General features: G+C 44.0%; 1 protein-coding gene across 3 annotated transcripts in view; it reads left to right on the top strand.

The window, feature by feature from the left end:
* Positions 1–1,000: 1,000 nt before the first annotated feature.
* Positions 1,001–21,115, top strand: part of LOC137413500 (nuclear receptor subfamily 5 group A member 2-like) — a 234,607-nt gene continuing 214,492 nt past the window's right edge. The window contains exons 1-4 of one of the 3 annotated variants that reach the window (XM_078767528.1): positions 1,001–1,120; positions 3,456–3,597; positions 5,217–5,619; positions 5,863–6,160. In XM_078767528.1, the coding sequence (XP_078623654.1) occupies positions 1,019–1,120; positions 3,456–3,597; positions 5,217–5,619; positions 5,863–6,160 (945 nt within the window). In that variant the 5' untranslated portion in view covers positions 1,001–1,018. Of the gene's footprint in view, positions 1,121–3,455; positions 3,598–5,216; positions 5,647–5,862; positions 6,161–21,115 lie in introns of all 3 variants that reach the window. The other 2 variants (XM_078767527.1, XM_078767526.1) reach the window with 2 other exon arrangements.

Genomic DNA, 21,115 nt, shown 5'->3' with positions numbered 1-21,115 from the left:
TTATTTCTGGTCGGTCAAATTCTAGAGGGGGCAGAATTATACCTTGGGGGTAGGGGATGGGGGGAAGGAGGGGGATTGCTCCCCCCCTCCCCCCGAGGGATAATCTGACCATGACCACCCGTAGCTATGGACCTGATCCTATAATGTATTGTTTCTTTATGCTTGTTCATCAGCTTTACGTCATTGTAATGAACGACGATTCATGTAACTCGAGCAGATCCTGCGAAACCAGAACCTATACGACACACACACAGAAGGACCTATTCGCCGGATATAGGCTGTGCTTTGACAAAAGTGGAATTCAGAACATTTTGATCAATATTGCTTGAGAACACACTAATGAGCATCGTTGCAGTAAAACTGATTAGCAAAACTCTTCACTTTCAATATAAGAACAATTTCATCCACTTTTTTATTGAAAGTTTGAATCCTGTTCATGGACGAATCGTCTTTTTCGACACTTTTCCAGATTGATCTTGGTATTTTGGATCTTGGTGTGTGTTCGGATTTATCTTCAAATATCTTCATGGTGATGACTGTACAGGGACGCGTGAGCTAGTTTTCTCAAAATATATTTTCTTTGTGCTTCTTGCGAGGTTAGAAAGATTGCTCATTTGAAAGGTTTCAATTGTTGAAAAAGTAGTGCGAAAAAGAAAAAGAAAACTTCTTGACATCCCTGAAAATGTTGCGGAAAAATATGTGACATTTCTGTTGACTTTTGTGTCAATGTCAGTGGTTGACCTTTGTATCAAAAGTCCTTGGCTTATTGAGCACTCTTTCGGGTACAAATTATCATAGGTTATATAATTCGACGACCTTCTTAATACCGTTAATTTAGCACCATGGATGCTTGTTTGTGTGCACGTCTAACTCAAATACGGATGCTTGTGAACTGTTGCCTAATTCCATTTAATTACCTGCTTAATTGCGAGGATTGTTTAACCTGTATGGGTCCTTATAATTACCTTTCCCCTGCATTCCTTATCCCCACCACTATGCCACAGCACACACAAAGATCATGGAGTACGTGTACGACGAGGACCTCGATGAGCTGTGTCCGGTATGCGGGGATAAGGTGTCAGGGTATCATTACGGCTTGCTAACCTGCGAGAGCTGCAAGGTGAGTTTCAGCAGATATTGCTCTGGGTTCCATTCCACCCACGTAAAGATTATCAGCTTACAATGCAACAGTTGGCTCAAAAATCACACGTATATAGATGGATATGTAACAAGTATGTTTTCCCTCTGAGATTTGCATCTATTTATTGGCAGTTCTTTAACTGCCGTTTTGTTCTTGAATTTGTTCTTCATTTTTATTCAGAATGTTTCTGAGATTAAGTTGATTAAAAATACAATTTCACATTATTAGCTCCCATGTAATCAGTTCAATTTGTTGGTCCATATAAAACACAATATCAGTTTGTGTGTTTGTACAGATGTCTGTCCCCCTTCACAAGAGTAGGTTTTAAACACCAATCTTTTAACACGAATGTGTGGTCACTACTGTCTATTTTTGAGGATAAATCAAACTCGAAAAACACTTCCCAAAAAAGAGTAATTATGTTTCTTCTATTGGAATTGTACATGGTGGCTTGCAAAATAAGCCTCAAGGGCGGTGTACAGAAGTGTTTTTTTAAAAATAACAATAAATGCAAGGCGCAGGGAGGTGAAATTCGCTGCACATTATGTGCAAAGCACGCAGAGTAAACCGAGTGTTCATCTACATCTGTATGATGTCCAATAAATAAAGAAGATATAAGCAAACCTGACACTGCACCGAGGCTTCAGACTTTGGCACGCTCACGAGGCTGCACCACTAATAAACTGTTCCAATCCGTCATTTTTGATGGGCTTTTATTCGAGTATACAAGTATATAAGACGGGCATGCAGTATATATGTATATATATATATATATATAGATATATGACATGAGACATTAATTACATCTTGGGATGATTCATGGGAATTAGAACAACGGTTATAGTGAAAATGCCCCAATTCTGGCTGCTCAAGGCATTGCTCGCAGGTGCCTTCAGCATGGCAATGCTCCCTTGTAGGTAATTTGAGTCGATGTATAACGTTTGAGCAATATAGCAGCTTCCACATTTCAATCATCATTCATAGATATTCGTCTGATCTCTCTGCCTGTAATTTTTTCTCATTCCTCACCTAAAACGCACGATTAAGATGCCTTAAGTATCACGGCATTAAGTTATTGTAGTAGATGAGAAGAATCATGCTCTTAAGGACACCCAAATCTCTGAGACAAAATGATGAGCTTTCTATGCTTCACTTTGCCCATTTCTCATGCTCCTGGAGAATACCCATAGCATGAAATGGAGACAGTGCATAGAGACCATATTCAAAATTATTTTGTCCCACTGCTTTGATATCTATCGGGTAGCTCAGAAGTGCTCGCCTTTGTTGAGTATTGCGTTTGATTCCCGTCTGACTTGCAAACGGCTGTCTTGCGGTGTAATGTGTGCAGCAGGATGTTTCATTATAAGGTATGATGTTCTGTCAGAGAGGACATGAAGCCAGCTGCCTCATATTTTTGGCACTTGCTTGCAAAGTCTGAAGTTCCGACTCGCGTGTCTTTCGGGAAGAATCCGACAATGCGTGCCGGTGCCCCGGCCGCATTCCCAAATCCTGCCCACATTGCACATCGAGAGATGTGCACCACCCAGTGGCATCACTTGTAGGATGTGAAACCCAAATATGTAATTGGTCAAAGAAACAGAAAAGATATTGAACTTTAGAGCGTTTCGTTTTGGATCAAGTCAAATCTAAATGACTAGTAAGTCAGTTTTCCCTTGTAATGTAGTTTGTGTTGTCTTATAATGAGAAAGCAGATTTAAACCTATGATGTGATTTTGAGGTAGTCCTATACTTTGGGTAGAATTTGCAATAAAATTTTCGAAGTCTTTCACGATATCACGTCTTGGTTCAGTTTATTGAAAGCGGTTCCATGAGCAGCATGCTCCAGAGAAGTATGACGTTGTAGTAATTGCAACCACCAGTCCACCACAAAGGCCTGAACGCAGAAACAACATTAAAAAAAAACTATCCATATTGTTATTTTGACTCCAATAAACACAAAAAGAATTACACATTGATGGAAGTCAAATATGGATGTTACATCATTTAGTACGCTGCCCCATGAAACTGAATGACTGATGTTGGCGAAACTGTGGTCTGTAGTCCACCCACTCCCTTCCCCAACTCACATCTCATTTTAAAAACAATTTCGTTGAAGTCGTCTTCATTGCCTTATACAATGATTTCTATCTTTTCAATGAACACTAACCATTAATAAATTGTACACATCCTTGTCAGGCCACGGACTTAGTGATTAAAGGTTCAGGTACTGTCATGAGAAGCCTTTTTTTTGTTCATCAATATGATTTGTACATAGAATGAGGAGACATGCTTGGGTCACTTTCATCTTCCTCAGGGCTTTTTCAAGCGCACAGTTCAGAACAACAAGCGCTACACGTGCATCGAGAACCAGAACTGTCCCATCGACAAGACGCAGCGTAAGCGGTGCCCTTACTGTCGCTTCCAGAAATGTCTCAGTGTCGGCATGAAACTGGAAGGTAAGCAGAACAGTGACGTCTTCGACAGAACACTCAGCATGTACATGTATGCGCGTGTGTGTGTATACACATATATATATATATATATATATATATATATATACTTATACATATACATATACTTATACATATACACATACATATAAATATACATATACACATATTCTGGCAATTTGGCCTAGAGGTACGCAAACCCACCTCTAAGCTGTCGAGCATGGGTTCGAATCCCGATCCTGCTAGAAAATGTCAATCCCATTATTTCACAGGCAAGGTCCCTTGGATGGACGTTAAACGGGCCGTCTGATTGAATTATAGTCGGTGGATGTTAAATATCCCATTGTTTCCGTCGGGAAGAGTAGGCGAGCTATCTCCGGCACCCTGACCAAATTCTATATTCCTGCCATAACTACTTCTGGGAAGGCAATTATAAACCACCCAGCATAACCCTTGGCAAGAAACTGCTTCGACATGACCAATGCTCTGTAAAAAGTATGGTGCCTCAAAATCAAATGTGTATATGAATATATATATATATATATATATATATATATATATATATATATATATATATATATATATATATATATATATACATACATACATACATACGGGCAGGTAGAGTAGATGGATGCAGAAGTTTAGGAGATGGTATTTTCTGTGTGCATTTGAGTATAATTGTGCTTGCTCATTTCTAATGGAGAGAGGGAGACAGACAGAGAAAGAAGATATAGAGGAGAGGGAATAAATATGGAGGATAGGGGAGAGGGATGGAGGAGAGGAGAGAGCATGTCATCTGAGATTACATGGGGAGGGGGGGGGGCGGTGAGGGGTTGGTGACATGGAGGTAAACGGCGACAGATGAGTTATGTCCAGGGCTCATTCTTTCTGAGAATTATCCTACCCGCCTGAAGATTTCGCCGACGCCCCTCAAGGCCATCATCCAATACCAATCTAATTGTACATTTGTAGCGAATGTCTACACCATCATTGCATGCTTCCCTCTGATGAACTCCTAAAACAAATATATGCAAAAAATGAACTACCAAAGTAGAATGGACATTTAATTGCACATTTTCTGCCAATGTGCTGATATTCAACCTTGAAGAAACTCATTATTTGATGTTCATTCTGTTTGTATGAAATCTTTCCTCTTTCCTGTTTGCTTCGAGCAACGGTTGTCAAAAATGCTTTGCTACACCTGGCCACTCGTGATACAATATATAGAGAGAGGCTGTAAAGACAATAGGTTTTCAAGTATATTAATGTGTTAAGACTTGTCTGTGACAAGGATGTAAGCTTCATTTTGTTTTGCTCAACTTTCAAAGCATCCATCAGTTTTTGCTTGTTTTTAATCATTGTTTATCAACTATTGGCACCTGTCAACATTTGTAAAATTCATGTCCATAAAGTTATCCATGCAGTAAATTTAAGAATCTGGTTTTGCTTCAGCTCTGAGAATTTTAGATTCCATTTCAGAAATACAAACAACTTTACGATAGATGGGATAACGAACAGTACAACTCACTAAACCAACCCTCGCTCTTCCACCTTTCCTCCCCTGCATTTTTTCTACGTTCTTTTTTTTTTTTTTTTGCTTCCTGCTCATTAATGGCTGCCAGCGGTGCGAGCTGACAGAATGCGTGGTGGCAGGAATAAGTTTGGTCCGATGTATAAAAGAGACCGGGCACTGAAGCAGCAGAAGAAGGCATTGATAAGAGCCAATGGCCTCAAGTATGAGAGCATCGCTAGTGCGGTCCCTCCAGGTATATCACTCCAACCTGAGCTCGTCCTGCCATCGAGCATGCACACTATTCCACAGGCCTCAAAGACTCTTTCAATTCCGGCCATGGCAGCTGCTGGTCTAACCGCGTGTACAGCCTATGAGCGGCCATCCTACAGGCCTCATTTGCAGCCACCGCCTATGGCCTACACATATGGAGCGTACGCGTCACGCGCCATCAAGTCCGAGTACCCGGATCATTACGCATCTAGCTCACCAGATTCGCTGCCGGGCTACACACCGTCAGCATATTCTGAAATCTACCCGCACCAACACCATCACCACCACCATCACCATCACCACCCAGGCCATCAGGGTCATGCTGCTCATCACCACTCGCTGCAGCATCAGCAGCACCAACTAGCACACCATCAGCACCATCAGCAGCAACCTCACCCACCCCAGCCAGGAATCCATGGCTCGCTGCTTCCTTCAGCATCTTCTCCTCGTCTTGGAGGCCAACATCCTCTGTCTGCTGTTCCCAGCTGCACTCCAGGCCTTTCAGTTTCAGCTCCCAACAACGCAGGAATCCCCCAGCTCATAGTAGAGCTGCTGCACTGTGAACCCGATGAGAGACTTGTACAAGCTCGGGTCGTGGCCTATCTGCAACAAGAACAGCAACAGCATCAACAACAACAGCTTGGGTCACCATGTGCCCTCCGTTCACGCCCATCTCCCTCCAATGCTCCTTCCATGTTCGCCGTCATGTGCCGAATGGCTGACCAAACCCTCTTTGGAATGGTCGAATGGGCACGGAGCAGCGTGTTCTTCCGAGACCTCAAGGTAAGACCTTATGGTGCAAACATCCCTGAAACCCGCAGGTTGATTTTTAGCTTACTTGAGTAATGTTTGCAACTATTGGATTCACATGTTTTGTTATTGTCCATGTGCACTACTTAATTTCGGTAATTTGGAGGAAAAGGGGAAATGATGATAGTTGTGGCTTTGTACTACTGACATGCTTTTAGGGCTGCAGATTATTGTCAAAAAGTGCCTTAAAAATGGCGGAACTGGCAACTGGCTTTCTACCAGCTACTTTTGGTATTTTTTATAAAGTAGGGGTCTTGACAAGTTCACAAACCAAAAATACCCACAATACCTCTGGGGGAACATGCTTAAATGACGTCATCAAAATGGCTGCCAAAATTGTAAAGTTTGGCATTGTGTGCAGGTGCTGACGTGGTACCTAACCGTTTATATAGTAGTTTTACTGTCAGAAAAAACATCAGCCTTTTCCTGGGATGAACACTTTCATTTGTGGAGAACCAGAGAATAAAAAGAAAGGAATCAAACTTACAGCAGCGAATACGAAGCCAGCAGAAGTTCGTGGAGAATGTGCTTACAACAATGGTTCTGATTACAAAAATGATTCCCAAATACTTCACCGTGCAGTTACTATTATTCGCAGAGACATAGAAAAATTACAACCAACAACTGAATACCCTAATATCCAAGAAATTGATCTGAATGCATCAACTGCGTTTAATTTAAATATTATTTAAATATTATTTAAATATTAAAATCAAATTATTAAATGAATTTAAATGCATTTAAAAGCATTGCATGCATGCATTTGCAATGTATGCATTTAAATTAATTTATTATTTAAATATTATTTTAATATTATTTTAAATATTATTAAATATAACGAATAATATTATTTTTAAATATTATTAAATATTAATATTATTAAATAGAATATTTAAATCAGATGCTAGTATCATTTTATTACAGATCAGGACACAGGGACCCTCAATGTAAAAATAAAATACAAAAACTTAATAAAAATGGAGGCCATCTTGATGACGTCACTTGAACATGTTCCCCCAAGGGGATTCTGGGTATTTTTGGTGTGTGAAGTAGTCAGGGCCCATACTTTATTAAAAATATCAAAATTAGCTGGGGGGAAGCGAGTTGCCACTTCACCCTCATTTTCATGCTCAATCTGCAGCCCTATTATTCTGAATGGAAGAATGAACCTTTTACAGTGTTTGGCACCTGGATGTCCTCCTGATCATTCTTGTCTGGTATTATGAAACTTCGAAAACTTTGAAACAATCTGCTTGAAACCACTGCTCAGTGACTTCACTTATACAATGTGACAATCTCATATACTCATGAAGCTCTGAGGATTTCCTACATTTTTACTACCAACCAAAGAGCAAACTTTTCTTGTTCTTCATCAACTCTAAGTTGCCTTTTAGCACCTAATTAAGTTGACAAACAATTGCAACGCCTAATATTAGCTTTGATAGTTCGTTACATGGAAAAATGAAATTATATGAGCTGAAATATAATAAGCAATGCAAAGACAGCTGCAGGATTTTGAAGAGGTGATGGTGTTTAGGTCGTAGCGTGTTTCACAGGAACTATTTACCAGACTTGGTGGGGCTGTATTAGGGTTGGAGCCTCTGTTCAGATTCTTGGAGTTTGGTGATTCAAACCCTGGCCGAGTCATACCAAAGGATTTAAAAACGGTATGTGCTGTCATAGACCCACCCAACAAACACAATCGACTTTCTTCATCTGATCCCCCACCCTCAGACAAATCTAGCAAAGATGTTAACCCTTTCCTCATTTTGTCCACGGAAGCTCTTGAACGACCCACCTCCAAGCATTTTTAAAGGAAAGACACCCGACAGTCTACACCAATCCGAGAATTGCCCACTTACAACATCCAAAACACTGAGTATAAGCATTCATGGATTTGTCCCTGGCCTTGCACTTATTGAGTGACAACTGCTCGGTCTTGTCCTTTTCTTCCTCATGTTTTGACCCACCGGCTCCAACACCGGCAGTGGCTGACCTGACTCCTCAGCAACCCATCTCTCCAAAATCTCTCCTCGAGGAGCCCCAGTTGTGAGATGTACTCCCTCCAAACCTGTGTTCTAGCCCCAAGCAAATGTGTTCACCTCCACCAAAAACAATGCCCTCCATCAATGCCATATCCATCCTCATAGCTGACCCATACCATATGGATCCTTCCTCTGAAGCAGCCCCCATGAGGCCACTCAGAGCTGTCAGTGGAGAAAAATTCACCCATTTCATAAATTTGCCTGCCAGGACAAGAGCCAAATCAATGCCCCTAGCGACTCTCAGAGAAGACGCCATGCTTGGACCTGTTGCCGGGCTCCAAGGCATTCCCTATTGAAGCACAGTTGTATGCAGGCCACACTTATACGATGTGATGCAAGATGGTGGCCAACCTCCCCAAGGTACTTTCGCCTAATATCATGTGGGACATGCCGGTCAGGTTCCTCCCACACACAGCAGAACATGAAGAGGGTATCTCCGGCCTCTGCCGCGTAAAACCACACACACCGGTCCACTGGACTCGAACAACCTCAGCTCTTTCGTGGTGACTTTTGTAACTCGGTCACATTGAAAGGTTGTGACAACACATCCCACTGCGATATTCCCGAGTTCCAACTCTGAATCTCAGTTAGGCACAACACATAATGAAACCACCCCATCTGCCAGTCGCCATCCACTTCTCCATCTTCTTCAGTTGCTGCTGTTGATATATTTTGGCATGTCAGAGGCTCACAAATGTGATGTGCCTCTATGTCAGACACCTAATGTCTCCGTGAACAGTTGAACAATAATTTACCTAAGGCACACCACGTTGTGATGGTGAGCTGTCGTGGCGTTTTCACTCCTGTCGTGTAACCAATTGGAAATAATGGCGGTTGTTTGGATCATAACTTTAAAATGAAGTCAATGTCAATAAAAATTAGTCAACCCGGTGTACTTTCTATCGCATTATTGATGCAAAATTTCATTCGGAAAGTCCCTGCCGGCTCCAAGATACAGCTTGGAAATTTGGAGTGTTGAGAGTGCAGGAAGGAAAAAAAATGATCGAAATGGTGGTTTAGTACTCCTCGGGGTCTAGGAAACTCTGTGGTACCAATAAGAATTGGGGGCGCTAGTTGTAGAGACAAACCCTGCAACAGCAATAAGCCTTCCCTGTTTGATAGGGACGGGCTAGTTAAGGCTTTTTGGGATAGAAGAGGGTAAATATGCCTTTGATGGGGGAACTGCTGCTGATGGCGTTGTTGTTGGGTAAATGCAACAAAGGGTGGGTACAAGTGGGGGAAAATTAAGGATATTATATACCTATGCCAGGAGTTGTGTACAGTAGGTGTGATCGGAAAGTCTCACAAGCATTCCTATCCACCTGTACACCTTAAATAATAAGATGGAAGTGCTTGAGGCAAAATAAGATAGCGAGGAATATGATATTGATGTAGGGGGTGACTTATTTTAATGATAGGGCTAGAAGGCTGCAAGATGTAGAGTTGTGAATAGGAGAGGAAAGATAGGAGGGAGTGTGGAAATCTGGGTAAAATGCAATATTGTATCAAGAATAAGGAATTATATTATGGAAGGTACTAATGTAGAGGATATTGTATGGATTGAGATTCGAAATTGTAAGAATAGTCAGATACGTGCTCGATGTGTTTAGAGGCATCCTGTATTAAGAAGGAGCAGGAAGGAGTTCATGAATAATTCAGAAAGTCCTGTGGAATGGGTAGAGTGTTGATTGTGGGGTTTTTAATTTTGCCAGGGAAAGATGGGGCCCAGAAACTAGGAAGGGGAAGTCTATTCTAGGATTGCCTTTTAAGACAGTTTTTGGAAAAGCCCACGAAAGGGTAGGGGGCTGGGAGGTGTTAGATCCTTTTTAAAGAAATGATTCCAATATGGTAGAGGAGGTGGAGGTCCGAGAACTTCTGTGACAAACGATCACAGCATAATGTGTGCAACTATTTTCTTGACAGCTGGAATTTAGGATTGTAAGGTAAGGCTGTTAGATTTCAGGATTGCAAACTTTGAAGATATGAGAAGAGATTTATGTTCTCTTGATTGGGGACAGCTACAATGCAGGCAGTTCTGCATCAGATAAATGGGCAACCGTTAAAGAGCAATTGTGTAGAGTGCAGAGTAGTTATATTCCAGTGAGTTATAAAGGTAGAGGAGAAAGAAACCAGGGTGGGTGGATGAATATGGGGGGAAGCAGTGATGAGTATAAAAGACCGTCTGCACCATATTGTTGGAGCTTTACATTGTGGTACTTGCACATACCTGATGGTGTGGACACCACCACGACCATTGAGTGAGGTGGATTTTTGCTTTCTTGGTTGAGCAACCATCATGACAATGAACGAGCACTCTTCTTTTTGCTTTTGATGCCTTCTCGAGCTGCAGCGGCTCAATACCAAGGAATCCATCCCTCTTTGGAAACAGTTGGAGAGATGACGCGAAGGATTTTGCATCAACCGGATATCATGTGAAACACGTCATTGCGTTTTAGCTATGAGTGAGTTTTATTTTTGTCCGGTTTAAACACCATCACTATAACCAGCACACTGAAAGGCAACGTCACCACGGAAGCAACCATTGAATTAAGTGTCAAGCAAGGAAGCGGCGCATACCATTTAAAAAATCTTTGGTATGACTCAGCTGTGGTTTGAACCACTGACTACCCAAACCCAGAGATGATGCTCTAATCTAACCAATACACCACCATGTCTGATTGCGTAATAATGAGAGCATCCTCATGCATTCCAATATTTTATAACAATATGAAGATTTCCTCATAATGAGTCATCAGTAATCTGACAATTTGTTAATTTCGTAATCTCACAATTTGAGAAATTCATGAGACTTCATCAAGTAATCTGTCTATAATAATAAATGTCAGCGTGTGTCAGTCAGTCAATCCGTGTGTCTCCTCCATAACTCCAAAGCCATGAAACCCAGCAGCCCAAAACATTGCGTCCATGCTAAGGGAACTTCAAGGGAATGCCTGAATGCAAACTGGTTATTTGGGTAAAGTTAAAACAAATCTTTTGAAGATAATTAATGGACTTATTAAATTAAAAGCAAAAACAGGCTTACCCTTGGTCAGCTTCATTCACCTCGCCGGGGTCTTAATCCACCATTTTGTTTCAGCCTACTCAAAAAGCCTTGGAGATTTTTCACGATGACCTATCATCGACTATTTAAAGTATATAATCAAAATCTGTCTCCAGATTTGAGGATTGGAACTGGTGGATTAAATATCGGGCAAAATCTGGAGTGAAATCTGAAAAATTTATCAAGTTGCCGATTCTTATAACTTACCAATTCTAAGAAATAACCGATTACTTTAAGCAAGCAAGATTGTGATGCCTCCTTTTCCATATTTATCAATTGCCAAAGCATTAAACTTAACTTTTTCTACTGTTCGAAGAATTATATAGAGTGTGCATAAAGTGTAACTTCGTTCTGGGCAACAAAAATAATTATGATAAAGCATTCATCATTGAATGCCTATTGTTTGCTGTATGCATCGCTATTCACCTTCCAAGCCAGCAGTTCCTTATCGACCGTTTCATTGGAGTGCTTGCTTGAGTGCTTAAGCTGCTTGATAATGGCTGCCTACTCCTCTGAGCTCCCAAGGTTAATCGTGAAGAAACCTTATAAGATCACATTTTTTACCATGATACACCTTCATAGGGGGTTTAACAGTTATTTTCTCATAATTCATAACTTATAAACCCACAAGCGACCACCTGTCATGGGGAAGTGTTGGGAGTCCGGAGGGAGGAGCGAGTATGGGAGAAGGCAGGGGAAGGGGAAGGGATGGGAGGAGGAACCTGTCTTGTCTGGCGACGCTGGGCACCTTTGCTAGTATATAATAATAGTAATAATAATAATTTTTTACATTAAAGGAGCCAATCTTCTCCATCACTCTTCATTCTAAAGAGTTTCTGTTGTCGGAGAATAATAAAAATGATACTATTAAAAAGTTGTTCATCGATTACTTGGACAAACTCACAAACTTGCCTGCTTCAATAGCCTCTGCCCAGGTTTGAAGAAGAAAAGGCGTTTGCTTTGAAAGGTTTGAACAAAACATTTATTATTCTACCACAGTAGGACCCCTTTGGAAGGATATGGAAGGAGCACACAAAATTATATATAGTAATGTTTCTCAAAGCAATAGAAAGTACATGAATGGAAGCATCACATATATCAAGCACAAACATATCATATCAAACACATCACATATCAAGCACACAAACAACAAACACAGCCAACATGCCTGTGATTAAATTCTATAAAACCTGTTTTATACAAGTCCTTTACATTTTCCTATATGCCTGTTTTTTTTTTTTACTTTATTATATGACAATAACATAATTTGGAAAAAAATATATTGTTACGGTCTGCTGATAAGATGTTGTTTGCCGAGCGGAGGCGCCGCGGCCGAACAGTTTTTCCCCGACTAAACCCGATTCACCCAGACGTTGGCCGTATCGCGCCACAGCAATTCAATATGGAAAAGACTAAGACGACACGGATGTGAAGAAGAAGCAGACAAAAAGAAAGGTTTGAAATACAATTACTATTTATTACTATTTACAGGCTCAAAGTAACAAAGGAGAAGGAAAGATAATAAAATAATATACAGAAGCTTTTAGAGACACAGGGAAAATACTAGCTTATACAGACTTAATTGACTACCCAGGACAGCACAAACAGAACAAACTCACGTACGCAAATGGGGAACTTGCAGGCAGGAATGGCTGGAAAGGAGAGGAAGGTCCGGAGCTGGCAGCAGGATCCGCGCGTTGGGCAGCCGCCGTTCCTTCGCGGCCCTGCTCCAAACTGCCGTCCAGGCCCCAAACGGCTGTCGAGTGTTGCTGCTGGGGACGCTGCCGCTGGCGAGCAAGGTGATGAATAGCAGGCTTTTGCGCTTCCCTGGATGATCTCTGCTTTTGGACCTCACAACTCAGCTCTTGTCATAGCTCATCTCTCTTCTCAGCTCATCTCATAAAAGCTCATCTCCCTTCTCAGCTCATCTGCTTTGCACCACCACGCAGCTCAGCTCAGCCTTGGACCTTTTTGCCACTCTCGTCTAACGACCCTTGCGCGCGCGCTTTTTATCACGCCTCCGGCGAATAAGCCGCCGGCCTTCAGGACACGCCCATCGGTGTGCTCACCTCGGCCATGGTTGGTCGCGCGACCCTCTGGCTCCGCCCTTGATGATGACGGGCGGGCACGCCTTTCTTCCCCGACCCTGCCTCGTGGCCAATGGCGGCTTTGGAGGGGATGTAATTGCCAAATTGAGGCTTGGCCATTACGAAAGGGGAAAAGGAGGTTTTTGGGAATGGGAATGAAGGGAATCTATCTCTTTTACTTGGTGCAATGGAGTGTCATGTTACTGGAAGACAAGGCCTTACTCTAAAACACATAATAAAGATATAAGCTACTGAACAAGGGTTTTATCGTGTCCTTCAATGTGGTGTTTCATGGAATTAACTACCGGACGCCCTTTTTACCTTTACACAACTCTGGAGGCAGGAGGGGCCATAATCAACAATGTTACACAGCAATTTCCAATACAATACACACAATCAAAAACATACAATCCTCATAGCCGCAACACTGCACCCTCCTCCTCTTAGGCACGTCCCGGGCCTATAACTTTAAGTTAGTGTGACACGTAGGTGTAGTTCCCTCTACTTTTAACCTGACCCTGAGTGCGACAGTTTTAAAACATAGATAAATGTGTCCCGCTGCTCCATTGCACCCTGCCTAACAGACTCACGCCCACAGTTAACCGAATTGCGGAATGGTCTTCAAACTATACACTGACGGTGGGGAGCATTATTTACAGTGACGCTATTTTATTTACAAAACTCAACCCAGGACCTGTGATTGTTCTTTCTGGGGGGGGGGGGGGGGGAGGGGGGGAGACAGTCTGCTCTGCATCGACGCACCATGAAAGCACCCAAAAACGCACCAATACACCCTCAAGCACCAATCGGTGCACAGTCATCATTGTTCATCAATGTTCAATAATAAAAATAAAAACAACAACCCCTAACCCTGCAGGTGGTCTCTTGCTCTTCGGTTCCCTCTGCTGGCTATTATTATTTCTTCCAGTTGTTGTCTTTTTCCTTCATTTTCTTAATGGCGGCCTATTTGAACTGAAAATGAAATGCACCCAACGTGTCCATTTTTATTTATTTATGGCCCACAGGGGCCGACTAGTGTGGTTCACCTGTGGGGCATCGGTGCCCTGTGGCCAAGGTCCGCCAGCAAGATTTCGGGCCCTCATGGCCGGTTCCAGCAGAGGGGCCATGCCCCAACCCATGGGGTCCATAAGTGGTGCTCGGCCACAGACATGTGGTCCATAATGTGGTGCATCGATGAAGACAGCTGGTTCTGGGAGTTCCGGGCACACAATGGCGGACTCACGCACGCTCCCCTCGGCGCCCAGTGGCGCTCAGGTCCTCATGTGGGAGACAAGGGGGGAAGACAGATGAGCGAGGGGTAAGGTCACAAGGGTACACATCAACCAAGGCAATGCAGGGCGAAATGCGTACGGAGAGCGAAGTGAGAAAGCTCGTCCCTACCGTACGTCACCCCCCCTGACACCTACACTACCCTTGCCCTTACCCCATATTTACAAAAATCTACACATTTACCAATCCGTCGCTATCGTCACGTCTTCCCATATTTCCCTTATACCAAATTCGTCACCACAATCCCTCTAGCCAAAATTTGCCATCACCAATTCATCATCAATCCTCATAAGGAGGAAGAGATGGAACATCAAGCACAATGTCACACCCACGTCATGATGCGTCTCACATTCCAAACATTTGCATCAAAAATAATAAAAACATGGCATGGTGTGGAGGTACGTCATCCCAGGTGAGTGGATGTAGATGGTGCGAGGAGACTTCAATCCTAACTATCCTCTAAATGACATTAACACACTTTACACTACCCGGGGTCTTTCCCTGCCAATCCATTGGCCAACTTACACTATGGGTTCTAAAAACCAATTCCCATTGACCAAACTGTGGTGCTTCTCAATTTGGGGTCTCACTCCCCCGATTCATCTCCCGGTGCCCTTGCACAATTTCTGGGCTGAGACGTGTAGCTCTCCCAGCAGGTCTACCCACCTGCACACCTCCACCACTGCAGTTGCCACCCGAGCTTACCTAGCTCCTCACCCTAACCTATCTAATTGGGGAAGGCCCCTCCTGGCTCTGTCACCCCTTGGTGCCCTCTGGCACTGGGCTACCCGGGTCCGTCCTCCAGATCCTCGGGCCCCATCCACAACTACCGGCTCCCAGAGCCCACCTGCGGCCTCACCTGGCCGACATCCTCACAGTGGTGGCGTGCCCAAACCAACTACACACACTAACAGGCTACACGCCCAGCCATTTCCACAACACTAATGCACCCATCCAAACATCATTCTTCCACCCACACCACAGATGCCAATATCCAACCACAATTTACCTATACCCTCTACCTAACACTTACACTACCCGCCCCGGGTATTCGTGATGGGGGTCCACTCTTCCCCCATTCACACCTCCCTCTGCACCATCCACTCCACTCCACAGTTTCCATCATACTCACTCCACGACCATCCATTCCAATACTCCATATATTCCACACTACCATTTATTCCATACACCTGTTGGTGCACACCTGTGCAATCATACCTGGTGCCACCTGCACCCTCCTTCCTTCCTGGACCATTCGGTCAACACAATACTCATCTCACTATTCTTCTCACTCATACACTGCTCCATACACCTGTCCAGTTGCACACCTGTGCAATCACACTACTACTCACAATCACAATCAGTTACTCATACCCTGCTCAATACACTTGAATACACCTCCAACACTCATACGGCATCATCTAAACTACCTGTTGCCCTGCTAACTTAGTGCTCCCCGTCTTCCCTTTAAACTAAGCACATACCACGTCATTATCATCCACACTAATCTACCTGCGTCCCCACTACAGGTGTCTGTCACTACCTAACCTTAACGTCACCTAAGGTCATCTCTCTAGATCCCTACACACGATATATCTTAACCCCTCCCGGGCTAGTTTTCACTGCCATAAACCCCATAAGACTAGTGCTCCTTTGCCCCCCGCTGTGAGGGATGGTGGATTGGCCACCCCACCACATCGGGCATCTCCCACTACCAATTTGGCTCGTCCAAATCCAACAAATCAAAAATTTGCCAATTACTGCCAATTATATTCACTATTCTAAATTTCATATCAAATCACTATCACTATCATCATCATCATCACAGTCCGCTATATCCTAGCCTCGGTGCGTCATGACATCATTAAAACCCGGCTTCGCAAAGCCGAGCAATGAATCCAGGTGGTTTGGTCACCTGCAGGTTGAATCCGTCCGGCTTTCGGTTCAAGGGAGGTGGTTTGGTCGGGCCGAGATTCCACGCACCATCTCGGCGCGGTACCTTGCGGTCCCGGGCCCGATGGCTCAATCTCCCCCGGTCGGAACCCCGTCCCCGCCAGGGGGCACCGTTCCGCTTCCTCCCACTCGCCCTTGAACCGTACCGGTCGCCTCGCCCGCCAAGGCCCGGACTGGACCGTGCAGGGCGGGGCCAAGCCCGAATCGGCAACGACGCTTCGAAGAGAAACGACGCAGCTTCGATCCGCGCCGGGCCCTGCATCCAACAAAGCACTCCGTGCCCCGAGTGCTCGCATCGGCTATCCGTCGCTCTAACCGCTAACCCGGTTACCGTCGATGCTTCACCTGCATGCTCACACGCATACGCTACCCCTTTCACCCTCACCAAACCCGGCGTTCCAACGCCGTCCGTACATTCCACCAACACACTCCCTGTTACACACCACACCTCTTGCGCACACCTCTCCTCCGTTACGTCCTCCGTAACACTCACCATGGGCGTGCACTCTTGCATCCACCCACTAACGCGCTCAGATGGGCTCTCCCACACTCGCGCTACCACCAACCCCGGTGTGCTTCCTCGCACACGTTCCACCACCACCTTACTCTCCGTGTCACACTCACCCTCGCACGTACACTCCATATTGCTCTCACTCCCTGTGTCACACCCCGTACACCCCGACGTGCATTCTCGCTCACACTCGGTATCACACTCGCGCTTCGTAACACACTCACCCTTTGACGCACACTTTTTCCTCACACGCGTGCCATTTTTACTCACACGGGACCCTTCACCAACGCCCGGATGCCTCCTCGATCCCAAGCGCGCGAAAATTCTTTTGTCGCCAAACAACCTCTTACCAAAATCTCCCCGCACAATACACAGCACGACTCACCTGGGGGATTCCCTTCTCCACGCGCATCTGCAAACTTCCATTTGGGTTAAGCACAGCATCGTGATGTGAGCAGGGACTTTGCACATTTTCCATTTCTCCCTGCAATTCCCGGGCTACCTCCGTCATCTCTTCAATTTTAATTGTACCCACTACTGCTTTGTCTTTGTTCCCCTCGACGACCGTTGGCTTTAATAAAATTCCCTCTACCTCATCGGTCGCCGGCTTTTCCAAACCCCGTGTCGCGATTTCTACCCCGTCATTGTACCCGCGCTTTTCTCAACTTCGTTCAACCAGTGCTTCTCGACCTGCTTTACCTCGTCGTGCACCGATGTGCCTCTCCCGCCTCCCATGCCGTCTACGATCTCCCCCATTTTTTTTATGCTGTCGTTTATTCGCTCCCGATATCCCTCCCGGTTGTCCCTTGCTTCCTTCCTCCTTTTTTTCATGTCGATTCCCTGGGTAGCCATCATTGCATCCAATCCCCTACTGTCACCCTTCATAGATGCCATGAAATGCGTCATAAATAGGCAAAAGTCCATTGGCACTGCGGGCTCGGCTGCCGCGACCACGGACGCGGCTAAATTTGGTGCCGCAACAACCATGTGCGCGAGGACGCCATCTTGTGCGCCTGATACCCCCTCAACCACCTCCTCATTGTTCTCCTCTACTTCGTCCCTCTGATCCTGGGTTACTCCTAACCCCTCTCCTAGTTCACCCACCGGCATCCGATCGCCTTGACCAGCCATGGCGCGATTTCAAAATTCGGGTTTTGCTTTAAAACAACACAAATTTCCAGCAGCTCCAAATTTTTGACCAAATTTTTCCTGGATGTTTAAAAAAAAATTTGGTTCGGGCCTCAAATCTCACTCCCAGACACCAATTGTTACAGTCCGCGGATAAGATGTTGTTTGCCGAGCGGAGGCGCCGCGGCCGAACAGTTTTTCCCCGACTAAACCCGATTCACCCAGACGTTGGCCGTATCGCGCCACAGCTATTCAATATGGAAAAGACTAAGACGACACGGATGTGAAGAAGAAGCAGACAAAAAGAAAGGTTTGAAATACAATTACTATTTATAGGCTCAAAGTAACCAAGGAGAAGGAAAGATAATAAAATAATATACAGAAGCTTTTAGAGACACAGGGAAAATACTAGCTTATACAGACTTAATTGACTACCCAGGACAGCACAAACAGAACAAACTCACGTACGCAAATGGGGAACTTGCAGGCAGGAATGGCTGGAAAGGAGAGGAAGGTCCAGAGCTGGCAGCATGATCCGCGCGTTGGGCAGCCGCCGTTCCTTCGCGGCCCTGCTCCAAACTGCCGTCCAGGCCCCAAACGGCTGTCGAGTGTTGCTGCTGGGGACGCTGCCGCTGGCGAGCAAGGTGACGAATAGCAGGCTTTTGCGCTCCCTGGATGATCTCTGCTTTTGGACCTCACAACTCAGCTCTTGTCATAGCTCATCTCTCTTCTCAGCTCATCTCATAAAAGCTCATCTCCCTTCTCAGCTCATCTGCTTTGCACCACCACGCAGCTCGGCTCAGCCTTGAACCTTTTTGCCACTCTCTTCTGACGACCCTTGTGCGCGCGCTTTTTATCACGCCTCCGGCGATTAAGCCGCCGGCCTTCAGGACACGCCCATCGGTGTGCTCACCTCAGCCATGGTTGGTCGCGCGACCCTCTGGCTCCGCCCTTGATGACGACGGGCGGGCACCCCTTTCTTCCCCGACCCTGCCTCGTGGCCAATGGCGGCTTTGGAGGGGATGTAATTGCCAAATTGAGGCTTGGCCATTACGAAAGGGGAAATGGAGGTTTTTGGGAATGGGAATGAAGGGAATCTATCTCTTTTACTTGGTGCAATGGAGTGTCATGTTACTGGAAGACAAGGCCTTACTCTAAAACACAAAATAAAGATATAAGCTACTGAACAAGGGTTTTATCGTGTCCTTCAATGTGGTGTTTCATGGAATTAACTACCGGGACGCCCTTTTTACCTTTACACAACTCTGGAGGCAGGAGGGGCCATAATCAACAATGTTACACAGCAATTTCCAATACAATACACACAATCAAAAACATACAATCCTCATAACCGCAACAATATTAATACTAATACCGTTAAATAAATATCGTAATAAATATCTCATAAATAAATATCTCATAATAAATATCTCTGAGTAATAAAAATACCTTTTTAAATATTATTTTGTTTGAATATGTGGAATCTCCCCCCTGCCCCCATTCACACTGAGTCTTTGGCATGAGACGGATTTGTTTGGTTTGGCCTTGGATTCACGCAGGCATGATGAGCCAATGGACACCACTTGCGTCAAAGTTCCGTGATATTCTGTGTCATCTTTGTCTTCATGACTCATTGTGCTTAATAAGTAAAGAAATTATGGGCTGTTTGTCTGCTGTTTCTTCTCTGTTGTCATAGTTGAGACTCCTATTTGTGCTGTTTGATACATGAACTGTCAGTAGGTACTTGAAACCCATTGCACGAACAATGTTCATTCAACAACTCACAGATAGTAAAACTTGTGACATACATCACCAAAGAACGTGCATTGACCAGAGCTAAATGAGATGACCTTCCTTTACAAATACCGAGCTTTCAATATAGATGTCAATCCTTCTTTATGAACGCTGAGCTTTTTTTTTTTTTTTTTTTTTTTTTTTAAGAGGCTTTATGATTCTGAGCTTTTCTTATAAATGTCAATCCAGGGTCAACCTTATAGATGTCAATCTGTCCTCAATGGATGTCAAGCTTTTTTTTCTAATAAATTAAGCTTTCTTTGTAGATGATAAGCTTTCCTCATACAGTCATGTGAAAAAGTAAGTACACCCCATGTAAAGTTTTGACTTTTTCAACATATTTCAACATACAGCTATTTGATCTTCATTTCAACAATATTGATAGATAAAGGTGATATAATATAACAAATATCATGAAACATTTACATTTTGTAGTCCATTGTATAATTTAAATAAACATAAATGCAAATTTCGCATGTGGAAAAAGTAAGTACACCCCATGAAATGTTTTTAAAAATCTTTTTAACATATGTGGACATATCAATATTTGTTCTTCATTTAAACAGTATCTATAGATAAAGGTGATCTAATTGAACAAAAATCAATGAAAAATTGACTTTGCAATAATTTATTCAACAAAAAATTGTTGCACAACATGCACAATTGCATGCACAGCTCATTTCAAATCCCCCCACAACATCACGATGGGATTTATATCCGGGCTTTGACTTGGCCATTCCAGAACCCTCCATTTCTTTCTTTTCAGCCATTCCTTGGTGGATCTACTGGTATGTTTAGGGTCATTGTCATGTTGCAAGGTCCACCTTCGGTTGAGCTTCAACTTTCAGACAGGTGGCCTCACATTATCCTCAAGCACCCTCTGGTACAATGAAGAATTCATAGTGGATTATATGATGGTGAGCTGCCCAGGCCCTGATGCAGCAAAGCTGCCCCAAACCATAATATTTCCACCACCATGCTTTACAGTTGGTATCAGGTTCTTGTGGTCAAATGCTGTCTTTGGTTTTCGCCAAACATGTCTTCTGGTACTGTGGCCAA

This window comes from Myxine glutinosa, chromosome 13 (assembly GCF_964187855.1).
Source record: "Myxine glutinosa chromosome 13, kmMyxGlut1.1, whole genome shotgun sequence".
Taxonomy (NCBI): domain Eukaryota; kingdom Metazoa; phylum Chordata; class Myxini; order Myxiniformes; family Myxinidae; genus Myxine; species Myxine glutinosa.
The sequence above is the reverse complement of the archived record's forward strand: the minus strand, read 5'-3'. Positions and strand labels throughout refer to the sequence as shown.